The 14,639-nt window shown below is 39.9% G+C and overlaps 1 protein-coding gene across 1 annotated transcript in view; it reads left to right on the forward strand.

Moving 5' to 3' along the window:
• The window catches only part of LOC149180698 (putative methylesterase 12, chloroplastic), an 80,039-nt gene extending 67,504 nt beyond the window's left edge, over nt 1–12,535 (forward strand). The window contains exon 5 of the mRNA XM_089416234.1: nt 11,911–12,535. Coding sequence (XP_089272360.1) covers nt 11,911–12,189 — 279 coding nt within the window. The 3' untranslated portion in view covers nt 12,190–12,535. The remainder of the gene's footprint in view (nt 1–11,910) is intronic.
• Nucleotides 12,536–14,639: the final 2,104 nt, after the last annotated feature.

A 14,639-nucleotide genomic window follows, 5' to 3' on the forward strand; every position in this document is an offset into this window, starting at 1 on the left:
GATCGTGAAGCATAGCATGGACAACTTCCACAATCGTATGATTCTTCCTTTCCGCCACACCATCCTGCTCAGGAGTATATGGTGTTGTGGTCTCCCTCTTAATGCTACCTTCTTTGCAAAATTCATGGAACTCATTGGATTCATACTCAGTCCCATTATCAGTCCTTAAGATCTTGATTTTCTTTTCGGTTTGATTCTTGATCAAGGCTTTGAAGTGACGAAACCAAGTGAACACTTCATCCTTCTTTTTTAAGAAGTATATCCAAGTCTTGCGAGTATAGTCATCTGTAAAAGTGAGGTAATATAAATATCCTCCCAAGGAGTTCATAGCCATCATACCAGATATGTTTGAGTGAACCAATCGCAATATATCGGAGGTCTTGCTTTGGCTTGAGGGGAATGGTCCCCTTTTGAGCTTCCCTTCGGCACATCCCGGACATACACCTTCTTGCTCTACTCAAAACTCGGGCATCCCTTCACCATTTGTCTCGCATTGGGTAGAGCTTTATAATGAAGGTGAGCAAACCTCCGATGCCATAGTTCAGACTGAAGTGATGTGTCACAAGACATGACACCTAGCGGACTTCCTCCGACCTAATATAATGAATCGACTTGAAACCCAAGAGTGAAAGCTTCTTTAAAATTCTTTTTCCATACATGTACCTTGCCATCGATGAAGGTTACCTTGTAGCCTTTGTCTTCCATTGCCGAAATGGACACCAAGTTCTTTTTTAGATCAGGTACATATAGGACTTTTTGCAAATGAATTGTATTATCCTGATTCAATTGAAGAGTGACATTCCCTACGCCTTTCACGGGATATTTAGCGTTGTCCTCAAGAACAATTTCCATGTTGGTCTCCTTCTCTATCAGATTAGAGAGAGCTTCTTTGAAACCGGTGAAGTGCCTCGAGGCACCACTATCAATAAGCCAATTTCCCAGCGTGTCCGGGGGAGCAATAGTAGAGAGGGCCGCTGGTAGACAATATTATCTTGCTTATTGTTAACAACGTTGGATTCATACCTGGAGTTTCTTGCCTTCTTGAAGGGTTGTCCTCTTCCTTGATTTCTGACATTTCTTTTACCTCAGCCATTGTACCTGCCATTCCTTTGATTGCCTTGAGAGTGATTTTGGTCATCGTCATGGTGTGAGTCCCTTTTATCAGGGCACTCCCTCGCATAGTGGCCCATTTTATTGCAATTGTAACATCGTCCTTTTCTTCCACACTTTGGTCCAACCTTTCCTTTGAATTTAACCCCAGAATTGTTTCTTCTTTTAGCATGAGAAGAAAAGGAAGAGGGATGGCCATTAAGTGAGGGCATTTCTTGCTTTTCCATCCTTGTCTCTTCTTGAATACATCTAGCGATCAATTCCTCAAATCCTGGGATGACATTATTATTGAGAAGAGTAGTCCGGAATATATACCATTCAGGTGGCAGTCCTCCAAGAGTTGTGATAGTCATTTCCCTGTTAGGAACTACTTCCCCAATAGATAGGAGATCATTCTTGATCTCGGTGATCCTTAATAAATATGCTTGCATACTCTCATCTTTTCCCTTTTTAATTTCCTTCAGCTTATTTCTAAGGAACAGAACTTGATTTTCATCATTAACTTTAAATAAACTCACCAGTCTATCGTAGATTTCCTTGGAGGTTGTCAGCTCGGAAACATAGGCCACCAGGGGCTTGTCGATAGAGTCCCGGATGATCTTCCTTGCTTTGACTTCTCCCTTGGACCACTTGCTTTTGGCGGCAGCAGATGCATTTGATGGAGGCGCAACAATATTGCCTCTCACATGGTCCAACACTTCCTGATCTTCTAAAGTCAGATCGAGAGACATCTTCCATCTGTGATAGTCAGACTTCTCATGGAGCTTGTCTTCAGCGGGGACGAGTGTTGAGGACCCCCTAAAGTTTTTAGGATAGCCTTGCCAACCTTCTCTTCGGTGATTGCTCTTGCTCTTGCTCTTGCTTGGGCTTTGTCTTCACCTCAGCTCCGATACCATGTTGAATTATGGTATGTTCTATGCTTACAGTAGTTTACTTCTTTTCTTCTTATTAGCCACAGATTAGCAATCACATATACATTAAGTAAAGTGCAGATAGAACATTAAACGATCAACAGAAAACAAGCCAAGACAAGAGACACAAGATGTGGCGGCTAGCCAGGGACAAACTCCAATGCGGGGAAACCCTTTGATCAAATCTTCTTTTATCTTCAATAGTTCAGCAGAGAGAAATAGTACAAAATCAGAATTCTGTAATTTTATATCAGCAGCAACAAACCCTAGATCAGCGAAGTCAAACTTGGCTAAATGAGTTGAAATTGACCTCCAATATGTATGGTCAATTTCCGGTCAAGTAGCCCTCGAAGAGCCTAAAGAAACAACCCTTAAACAACCCCAAAAACATAGTCAAACCGCTGTTGACTGAAGTCAACCTGTTGCCCAAAACTAGGGTAGTCAACGCTAGTCAAACCTGTGGACGGATTGCCTCGATTTTTATGCCAAAATCGGCGGCCTGCCTAGGAGAGGTAGCCACACCAAAACCGCACTCTTGATGAGTCAACACTTGGTCAACGCAGGTCAAAGATACCTTCAGCTGCTTTTATGTCCTCCTTTCAATGTCCTTGCCCTAATGCGTCCTCCTTCTTCCCACATGTGAGCTGCTCCTTGTATAACCTAAAGCTAAGGAGAGAGAGAGAAGAATGAGTGAGATGAGATGATGAGAAAATGAATCAACCTCTCTTGTATTTATATGATTCACTGGGCATGTGTGCCACACATTTAACTGCTGGCAGACCTTGACAATTTGTCAAGTAAATACAAATAAATTCATATCTCCATAAATACTTGTCGGAATTGGATGATCTTTAGATCAATCCTACACCTCTCAACAAGAGGAATCTAGGAAAAATATCAGCTACCATAAATGAGGTGAACCACATGGAGTTTGACCCTAGTTGCCAATTTTAACAATCTCCAAGACCCAGAAATGGTTTGGGGAAATTCCACCCAGTTAGAGAGATATTAAAATAATTAATATTTTTAATGGGTCCCTAAGTCTAAACTTAGGAAAATAGAAATGTTAATGGGTATTAATATAAAACTGGGTGAGAAGGTTCTAAATGACATGGATCAAACCAAATATAATCTTAGCTGTTGATTAGAGGCTTAATCTCGGTCGTTGAAGACTCAACAGAAAAAGTATAATAGGAGGCTCGAGGGTCAATTGGAGATAGACCAAGATTGATCAGTGAGTTCGATTTTCTGGAGCGGGGTTTGCTGAGAGAAATTGAACAAGTGATCAGAGTTGCAGCGAGGGGCAGTGAGTGCATAGCAGAGAGGCTGAGATAGTGCCGAAGGACCAGCGCAAAGGCAGAGGAGGCTATGTAGAGCCAGCAGGAGCCACGCAGAGGGCCAGAGTGACTGCGCAGAGGCTAACAGGGCTTGCATGAGTGACGCAGAGGGCCAGAGTGACTGCGCAGAGGCTAACAGGGCTTGCATGAGTGACGCAGAGGGCCAGAGAGCTAGCACAGGGCAGCAGAAGGCTGACGTAGGGGGTTTCTGAGTGACGCAGAGGCCAGGAGGGATGATGCAGAGCTTCAAAGAAGCGTTGGAGAGATTTTCGTGGTGCAGACTTGTTGAATATCTGCTTCCAAAGTGAGGTATTACTTCTAGATTGATTTCTCTGTTGGGTGAGCCAGTTTGGCACCCTAGTTGTACTGAAAAACGTTGCTTAATAATAAAACCCTCAGAACTGCTGCACCAGTTTTCCCAAGTTGGGTTTTTCCATGGACGATTGTCCAAAAATAACGGTGTCCCTTGTGTGTTTGTTTGCTATTTTTAGTTGATGATCTGCAAATGGTTGAGACTGCATTTGTGTTTATTTTCAGTATTTATATGGTTAAATAACTTGTTAAAGGAATAAACAAGTAGGTGAAATAAACCAGATAGTGCAGGAAGAATTTCTAACGGGTTAAACTTAGAAATTTCAACATGGTATCAGAGCGTTGCAGATCATAGGAGAGCTGAAGGCACAAGCTGAAATCAGAAAATTTGCAGCAGAAACAGGTGTCCTGAGAGAAAGAGTTGTTCCTAAGCAGAGAAGGAGTGATGCAGAGGGCCTGCGTCATCAGTTCGAGTCAGAGAGAGGGCCAGCATAGAGGCATAGGAAGGCAGAAGAGGCTCACGAAGAGCCACGTCATCTTGCTTAGCTAGGTAGGAGTGACACAGTTGGTCTGAGGAGCGATTCAGCCTTGCCGAGATTGCATAGAGGAAAGAGGCTCAGTTTCTTCAGCTGCTGGGGCCTAGGGAGTTGTGGATAGATTGTGGATTGTGAAGCTGGTGGGGTGTTGTTGCTGTCGAAGCAGAACAGTATTTAATGGGACAAAACCAAGGTAGACGGAATCGCTACCTAGGCAGATTTCTAGCCAAGAAGTCCAGATCAGTGTTGCAGGAGCAAAGGGGATCAGAGAGGAGCAGTTCGACAGTTGGCAGGAGTATTTCCAGAGGGAAATCAAGACTTAGAGGGAGTCGAGGAGAGGATTTCCAAGAGGGAAATTGAGACTCAGAGGGAGTCTAAGAGAGAACTTCCAGGAGGGAAGTCGAGACTCAGAGGGAGTCGAAGAGAAGAGCGGAGATGGCAATGAACAGACTGAGGGATCAGGACAGGTTGGACGGGGCATCCAACTTTGTCATCTAGAAGGCCAGGATCCTGTTTGTTTTGGATAGACATCGCATCAAGGCCTTCGCCTTGAGAACCGTGGCTATCCTAGTTGACCCAGCTGATAACGAAAGGTATGAGGATGCAATGGCCAAGGCAAAGTGCATAATCCTTGATGGGGTCAAGGATCATGTAGTTCAGCATATTGCCGAGAAGAACACAGCAAAGGAGATGTGGGATACCTTGACGACATTGTATCAAGGCACTTCCGTGCAGAGGAAGATGCTACTGGAGAATCAGCTGCGGTCGTATCAGATGCAAAAGGGGGAGCAGATAGATCTATACCTTAGCAAGTTGCAGGAGATTTGGGACCAACTTACTTCCATAGAGGCCACGACGGATCAGGAGTTCATGGTGAGGACCGTCCTGAATGTAGTCTCCAAGGAGTGGGAGACATTTGTCCAAAGCATTTTGGGCAGAGCTAATCTTCCAGGATGGGAAGAGATGTGGGCAGCTTTTCGCCAAGAAGAGATCAAACGGTTGACCAAGGCGGGAAGTAGCAACAAAGGAGGTCAAATCAAGAAAGAGGAGGAGGATGCGGCTCTGGAATCTGCGGGACAACAGGGGAAGAGAAAGAAGAAGGACATCACCAAGATAAAGTGCTTCCCTTGTGGGGAATTGGGTCACTATGCAACCCAGTGTCCCAGGAAGAAGAATAAGGGAGAAGCTTCTGACTCCAAGGTAGCTCCGACAAAGGTGGAGAAAGAAGTCGAGACAGATGACGGCTGTGCCATGAGTGCTCATGCACCTCTAGAGAAGAGGTGGGGTGACATCAAGATGTAGTCAGGAGGACTACAGAAGATGTGGGGTAGGATCCTTGAGGTACCCAAACTCTTGGGTCATAGAGACAGTAGCAGGATGACGGATGTTGGGTAGAAGCAAGATGCGGATGGAGCGACAGAACAATGCTAGAGTGCAGTGATCTGTAGCAGCGTAGTGAAGGTTGTAGCAGTGCGAGAGGCACAAAGGTCGTTGCAGCTGTGCAGAAAGCCACAAAGGTGTTTGTAGCAGTGCGAGAGGCACAAAGTTGTCGCAGCAGAGCAAAGGCAATAGAGGGAGCATAGGATAGCAACAGAGGGAGCACAGGATAGCAACAGAGGGAGCTTCAACATCAGGAGGGCTTCTAGCCTGACAAGGATGTCAGTAGTTGGGTAGATCAGTTACTTACTTCTCAGTAACTGAGTTGCAGTGCAACAGTAGCAGTGGTAGTGCTATGGGCAGCACAATGCAGCATGATGAGAGAGAGCTGTAGTGCAGATGTAGTGTTGGGAGGAAGGACTAGCAACAACACAGATGCAGAGGGAGATGCAGTACAAATGTAGCAGTGGCAGTGGCAGAGCCATGGGCAACAGTACAGGAGGCAACAATGCAAAGGATGTTGGGTAGCAGGCCAAGCATTAGCACAGGCATTGGTGCCGGATGATCAGGGTGATGTTTAGTGGTGGAACAATACTAGAGCACATTCCTTGCTAAGAGGGAATGTTGATTTGCAGTAGCATCGGATGTGCTCTAGCCATGAAAATTGGTGGAGAGGCTAAAGCACATGAGATATCCAAGACTCAGAAATGTTTGGGGAAATTCCATCTGGTTAGAGAGATATTAAAATAATTAATATTTTTAATGGGTTCCTAAGTCTAAACTTAGGAAAATAAAAATATTAATGGGTATTAATATAAAACTGGGTGAGAAGGTTCTAAATGACATGGATCAAGCCAAATCTAATCTTAGTAGTTGATTAGAGATTTAATCTTGGCCGTTGAAGACTCAACAAAAAAAGTATAAGAGGAGGCTTGAGGGTCAGTTGGAGATACACCAAGATTGATCAGTCAGTTCGATTTTTTGGATCAGGGTTTGTTGAGAGAAATCGAACAGTGATTAGAGTTGCAGCAAGGGCAGTGAGTGCATAGCAGAGAGGCAGAGATAGTGTTGAAGGACCAGCGCAAAGGAGGCTACGCAGAGCCAATAGGAGCCATGCAGAGGGCCATAGTGACAGCGCAAAGGCTAACAGGGCCTGTGTGAGTGACGTAGAGAGTCAGAGAGCCAGCGTAGAGTAGCAGAAGGTGGACGCAGGGGGCTTCTGAGTGACGCAGAGGCCAGGAGGGCTGATGCAGAGCTTTAGAGAAGCGTCAGAGAGATTTTCGTGGAGCAGACTTGCTGAATATCTGCTTCCGAAGAGAGGTATTATTGCTAGATTGATTTCTCTATTGGGTGAGCCAGTTTGGCACCCTAGTTGTACTCAAGAAAGCTACTTAATAATAAAACCATCAGAATCACTGCACCGGTTTTCTCAAATTGGGTTTTTCCGGGGATGATTGTCCAAAAATAACGGTATCCCTTGTGTGTTTGTCTATTATTTTTAGTTGATGATCTGTAGATGGTTGAGACTACATTTGTGTTATTTTCAGTATTTATATGGTTAAATAACTTGTTAAAGGAATAAACAAGTAGGTGAAATAAACCAGATAGTGCAGGAAGAATTTCTAATGGGTTGAACTTAGAAATTTCAATAACAGAAACAAAGAGTCTCATGTGTTGAGATTTACATTTTTTGATGGATAAACATGCCGAGAATGAATTTTCAACAAATTTAAAAAAGGCAGGCCTGAATCCTGAGGCTTATAGCATAAGCCAAGATTAAGGGTCATTCCACTTTTTCAAAGGATTTCATGAAGATGATCTTAATATAAATAATGCGTGGGATTGAACACCTCACTCTTCTGTACCTTCTCAGAGTGCAATACTATTATTGAGAATGAAGTGGTTGTGGATGAATCTGATCTGTTACTAGTTGATTTTTGGAAGGATGTGTTGAACTTTCAACATGATAGTCTCAGTGAGAAATTTATATGAGGCATTCAGAAGGGTGATGGCCCTCTAACTGGTGATTAAATTGGGATCTCTGGCCTTGGGAATAAGTTCGATGATTGTCATCTCCGATAGGGATATGGTCAGCTCAGCCAATGCCAATGAATGATCGCATTCTCACTTGCACGTCACTCAATTTCTCCGGGATCATGCCCACATAAGTTCACATGGCCATCCTACATTTTTTGTTCATACCTTGTGACTTAAATACCTTCTTATAATCATTTGACAATTTTTTTTCAATGTCTGCCTGCTGGGTTAAGTTTCCCATTCGTATTTTAAGGGTCAAAACATTCTCCATGGCTTCCTTTGAGGCCAGTGCTTTCAAGAAATATTTTTGGGGCATATCCTCAGTGTTCAGCTAATGAATCTGGTCTCTCAGTTGGGCTCCCTTGGCACTTCAAATCATGGAAAAGTTCTTATGGTTCCGGAGCAGAGCTTTATGACCTGAAGATCGTTGTCAAAGGGACTGTTCTAGAGTCTCTGGCTCATTTGATCCAGCTCCTCCTTGACAGCCTTGTTACATTTCATTTGAATGGGTGTGATTTGATGCCTAAAACCTTTGAGAATGAAATAGTTCCGGTCATTGCTGCCTCCCACAAAACAATCCACCCATTTTTTCCACAAGGTTCAGCAACAAGATTCTGGAACTTTCTAATGGAGTTGAGACGACCCTGATTCTGAACATGAGATACATTGATAATATATTGAGTTCGGGAGAACACATTCTTTGAGGTGTCCAGTAGATGGAGAAATGTATTGACTGGTGGTTTGACAGGATTATCACAGTTAACACTTTTCAAGTCAAATTCTCAAGCTGTCAAAAGATAAAATATGCTGTTCTGAAAGCATAGTTCTGTTAATTCACTTGAGAACCTTCTGAAACTAGAAACACATAAACCATACCTCCAGGGAGTCATTTCTCCTGAATTTGTTAGATTCATAGAGACACAGGCCCTAAGACTAGACCAGGCTTCCTTTTCTGTTACAGAACCTAGCTGGAAGCACACCTTCTTTCTCTTCAGCAGCATCTGTAGGGATGAGCCAATGGGCATTTGGCAGCTCATTATAACGCTCTTTTTACCATAATCCTTAACATTTTGTAATTTCTTCTTGAATTAAATATTGATCTCGCATATGCTCATTCACTGAATAGGCAATGTAAGCTGCATCTAAAAAATGCGTGTTTCTGTCAGCCAGTTTATCCAACTCATTCTGCTACGAGTCTTGTACTTAACCTCTTTTTCCAAGTTGTGTGCTTCCAATTCTAAGTTGAGCAGCCCGCCCTTTTCCTTATAAATCCTATACAAACCTAACCTTCAGCATGATCTCTTGTATGTGTTAATTCCTTTATCATCAAGGGCTCCCTGGAGAGTCTTTTCTGGGAAATCATGCTATCAGTGTACATAGTCTTCTTGTGGTACTAATCAGTTTCTATTTCTTCTGAGAAGAAACCCCCTGGAGAGTTTGTTCTGGGCAATCATGCTATCTGTGTACTTAATCTTCTTCTTGAGGTACTAACTTAACAGTCTATTTTTCCCAAGAAGAAACTCCCTGGAGAGTCTATTCTGGGCAATCATACTACCGATGTACCTATCTATCAGTGTGCATTTCTCTCGAGGAGAGGAAACTCCCTAAACCAAAGCCTCCGCCTTATCCTTCACAAAGTTGAGCATTGAATATATTATTGGGCTTGCTTCGTAGCCTATCCATATCCACAGTGCTTTTTGCAGAGAAGACTGTAATTGCCTGCGATTGAAGTTGCTGGATAACCCATGTAAGTCTTCACTGTCTCATAAAGCAGAGCAGAATACTGGTAGAGCACTTCGGGGTATCAGAGCCTTAGTGCTGTGACTGTGGGTGAATAAATGAACTCTGAACACATTATAGCGCATGTAATATCTATTACACTTCTCTCTCCATCTCCTCACTTTGTATCATTTTATTCTGTTTCCGTGTCATATTGAAAATTCTTTCATTCCAATGTCGTTTTATTCCGAACCCAACTTCTTTAAATGGTTATATAAACTGATATTATCCCAGTTCCCAACATCCTCATAATTTACTGTTTAAAACCTCAATCCTCTAGTCTATCCACTTGTACTTATAGTGTAGACACCATGCTTTTGTTTGTCGTTGTATCTATCTATATTTTTCTGTTGTTCGACTTTCGTCTCTATCCACTGTGCTGCCATAGATCATTAGCATCTCTTTTTCGCTTGTTCACTCAAGTGTCAACATTCTGAACGTATTGACCAATCAACAATTTCTATCTGGGTGCCCAATTTTCATCCAGGGCCCACACTATTATGGACCTAGATAATTTAAAACGCAAGTCATGATTTGGCATAACGTCTGCAATGCAATTTCTCAGGCTCTAAAGAATCCAGGTTGAAAGATTTAGTATTAAACAATGCAATGCCGAAGATGATATTGATAACAAAAGATGATTCCTTCTGCAGGTTAGATAGCTAAACAAATTAGGTCATTTATAGATTATAGTTAAAAGTATTGCAGGAGAATTGGAACCTGAATTTTAAATGAAGCAAATTACAATGATTTTTTTCTTCACTACATTTTTATTTGTATTGGAACTATTTTTCAGTGTTCTATGGGGATGCGTCCCCTAGAGTGGGGTGTGCGCTCCTCACATTTGCCATGCATCTAAGGATGGGAGAATACTTGAAGAAATGTTTCCCCCATGTCTTCCTTTTGGAGAAACTTGGGGAGATGCAAGGGGAAACGTTTTCTCAATGTGGGGGATGCATTCCCCCAAAAGCAGTGCTTGTGGGTGTCTCCCTTCAAAAAAGGTTGGGCATCCCTTTGAATTTTGCTTGAAAACAATAACTTATAAATGGGAAAGCCTAATATTCAACCCTAAGCCCTATTAATGCTATGCAATTAATGATAATGTTAAATTCAATGTTCTCCTTTATCTTCATTTTCATCCTTACCATTAAGTAATAGGATGAAAATGAAGATAAAGGAGAACATGGAATTTAACATTACCATTAATTGACTCAGGATGTTTGAGAGTGGTCCTGACCTTGTTGGATTTCATATGGAGAAAGTGGAATTTTAGATCCCACCAAAATCCAGCAAACTTAACAATTTTCAAGATTTCAGGATTTGGGTGATTGCAATGTTTCCATTGGATTCTATCATGTATGAGGGTATGGAATTAACATTTAATCAAGAACACTAAACCCTCTATGTATGTTGATGTTGGTGGCATTGATCCCTGTGTCATGACCCTAGTAAAATTGCACCTATCGCTCAAACAAAATCCCGACTTGACTTGTTAAGCTTTTTATATCTTATTTTAATGCTTAGAGCGTGATATTGATGATAAGGATCCTAAAGTACACAATGATTTTGATGGTATGTAGGTATTTGTTGTAGCATGAAATTTTTTGGACTATAGAGGACATCTAGAGCCTCTTTGTTGATGTATTTTTGGATCGAATATGGATTATACTTGATGCTATTTTGGTTATATGCACCTTTGCTATATATATGAGAAACTTTGCGTATTTGTGTATAATGGTTAGGATTCATATGGATGCACATGAATATTTACGTTTTTTTTGTGTTTAATTTTATTCTATTGAATTTGAATATTTATGTATTTTTTGGTTGACCGATCTAGTTTGTTTGTTTGTTTGTTTGCTTTTTTTTTTGTTTCTTTGTAATTAGTCTAGTTCCCAGTTTGTAGTTGACAAGTTAGATCACCTGTCCAGTTCTAATAACTTTGGTTTATTGTCCATTGTTCATTTTTAGTTTTAACTTTTGAGTTTTGAGTGTTAACACTGACGACTTAGACCAAGTCTTTGTCTTGTTACTTTTTATTATTTTTTGAATTTAAGTAATTTCAATTTACTATTCCAGTTTTTACACTTTAATACCTGCTATTTTGCTTAGTACCAATCAGATTGTACAATAATGAATGATGAATTTAAATCAATGTATATAATAATATTTACTATTTTTATTTCATTGAATCATATTTATGATGTATGAATAAATATATTTCATTTAAATTTAAATCATATTTATATACACTGTGATGGCGGCTCATTCCCCTGAATTGCTCCAAAATTTGGGGGTGCTCCCACATTTCCCCCTATGTGGTCTCCTCGTTCCCACATCCCCATCCCAGAAACTTGGAAAGAAGAAAGAAATAAATTATTTTAACCTACACTAAGCTAAAGATAGCCTATGGTGAAACATTGTAGTTTTATCTTGTATTTATTCACTGGGAATATAGGACATTCACAGACATTAAACTAAATGCTAACTAATTTTAATTCTATTTTACAGGATGTTGCCCTTGCGACTGTGTCCATGCGGCCAATTCCTTTTGCACCAATCTTGGAGAGGATTTCTCTCACGGAAGAGAATTATGGCAGTGTAAGACGTTTCTTCATTCAAACATCTGATGATCATGTTTTGACTCCAGCTGCTCAACAGCGGTTGATTGATGCAAATCCTCCAGAACGGGTTTTCAAGATCAAAGGCAGCGATCATTGCCCCTTCTTTGCAAAACCACAATCTTTACATAAATTGTTAGTGGAAATTGCTCAGCTGGAGAAAATCTGATGGAGGCACGGATGTGATTATGGTACTTCAACTAAGGTCTTCTATCTATGCAAAGTGACAATCGTAGAACCTATCATTTTAATCTATATTGAGAAGGCAGACATGGAGATGATGCAGGCGGAGTTCGGAATTGTCTTTTGGCCAGCTGTTACTATATTGTCTTTTATATTGCTAATTCTGAGGTAGCTTTCAGAGGATCACAATGGGTTTGTACAATACTTTTAGGTACCTTGCCTAAATTTGGTATATTTGTGCATTACTCATAATAAAGTCAAATGTCGGGGGAAGCCAAACGTTTCCCTTCTGCCATTTTAGATATATCATTATTTCCCTAATTTTGTGGGTATCCTGCAAATTTCACCAATATGTTATAATTTATTATGGAACCAATGGTTTTGATTTCAAACTTAAATTTGAAGAAGAATGCAAATTCCATTACCGATCACAATGGTTTTTATTTGAAACTTAATTTGTTATGCTGAAGATTGAGGTTATGCAGTGGCGAAAAAGTTGTTCTCAGCCCATTTTTTGTTTGTATTTTTTTAGCTTGACTGTCTAGCCTTTAACCCATTAATTGGAAGGATTTTCTTTTACCTTTCTTTTCAAGCTATTTGCACAGCAGCCTTCTACTTTCTGACGTATATCTAGATTTGCACTTTATATTTGCAAGTTAGTATATCCAGATTTGCACTTTATTTGTGCAAGTTATTGAAATGTGTTTTTTTAATAGTTAAATGGCCCTTTTTTACGAGAGTGGCCCACACCTCCACATACACATTGTCATTATAGTACGTTACTATGTTCTGTTTGGGCAGCCACTAAGCGGTATCTATTTTTGTTAAATATATCCAGGACTTGCATATTAGCATAGAGGCAAACCTACTAGGTTTTGATAGGCCACTCCAACGCATTGTTGATAGACCACAACCTGATGGACCCAGTTTGCTAAAATCTTCTACTAAGACTTTGAATCTGGAATTGGATATAGGTAATTGCCTTATGTGACGAATATAATTTTCTGCAATGTGATGGAAGGCCACGCTACCTACTGTTGAAAGACCCCTCTAAATTTTCAATTATCTAAATCTCAATCTTTATTCTATTTGTAAAAGTATATGTATGCATTTCTAAATCCAGTATCACCATGCTCTTTCTTTGTCTTCCGTCTCTTTTCTCCTTTCACAGGCAATCTCTGTGTCCTTATCTCTTCTTCATAGGTAAAAAGGGAACTATATCGCTATTGAGGAAAGTGTAGAAAACTGTGCTGCAATGTTCTGGTCTTTTAGTCTAGTTCTAGGGTTCCAGATCTTAGACGGACAGAAATGGGCATGTGACGATGTAATTTACTAGACTTATAAGGAGCATATTGCCATTTAACAGAACCGTAGAAGGTAAATATGTCCTGTATATGCCTCATTTACTGAAATCATTACGCTCAGCAGTTCGCTCCTCGCCTGTATGTAAAACTGAAATACTTGCATCAAAGTGATCATGCTGTAAAGCAAAACTCAAATATAAGCTAATTTCTACCATTTATTCGGCTTGCACTGTTGTAGGTATCCCAGTCCCTATACTGAATATGTGTTGTAGGTAGTCCCGTCTGTATACGGAATATGTTAAAATCAATAATCCTTGTAGAGTTCGAAAATGTTGGTCAGAATTTTTTAGTTTTCCACTGAGTTGTCTTGCTCTGGTTACAGGAATGTAAACATTGAAGTAGTTTGACATTATGGAGTTACTATCAGCCTGCCATTACTGAGTCACTTACAAAAGTGATTAGTTGGTGGGGCATCTCTTACATTAAGTGAATGGTTAGAGGAATTGTAAAGGTATGTATGATTGATTTTGGTAGCAAAGAACATCCATTTAGCCACTAAGGAGTAATTGCTTTCGTATGAGTATATATCTTTGAGTGCGAGGTTCTAAGCCTTTGTTTTCACAACATTATATAATGTTTTGTTCAGGAAACATCTTTTTGATAAATTGTATTACAGTTTATATCATATTTTAAATTTATTAAAGCTTTTATAAATAATATATAAAATTTTAAAATTTATTTTTTATTTAAAAAAAATAATAATTAATATTTATATTATTTAATTTTTTTTTTTTTAATTTTTTTATAAAATATATATATAAGAGTACAATTTTTGAATTGTAAACTTATTTGAAAATGTAGAACTTGAAAATGGTTGGCTATATATATATATATGAAGTGCATGCTAAAGATTTGTTGAATTTTAGGCTATAACTTTATGTAGATGATTTTAATGTGAAGTTATTTGTTGTGAATGTATTGATTTTCAAGGTTTAGTCAGTGTTTTGGCTTATAATTCAAACTTAAAAACAAAATATGAATTTAATGTTTAGGATTGGTAGAACTTAATATAGGTATAAAAACTGAAATAATGACAATATGATAGACTTGCATGCAGTGAAGAATTTAGAAC

The sequence above is a fragment of the Pinus tabuliformis genome, chromosome 3_2 (assembly GCF_031772625.1).
Source record: "Pinus tabuliformis cultivar Carrire ecotype Pingquan chromosome 3_2, CPIR1, whole genome shotgun sequence".
In the NCBI taxonomy this organism is placed as follows: Eukaryota; Viridiplantae; Streptophyta; class Pinopsida; order Pinales; family Pinaceae; genus Pinus; species Pinus tabuliformis.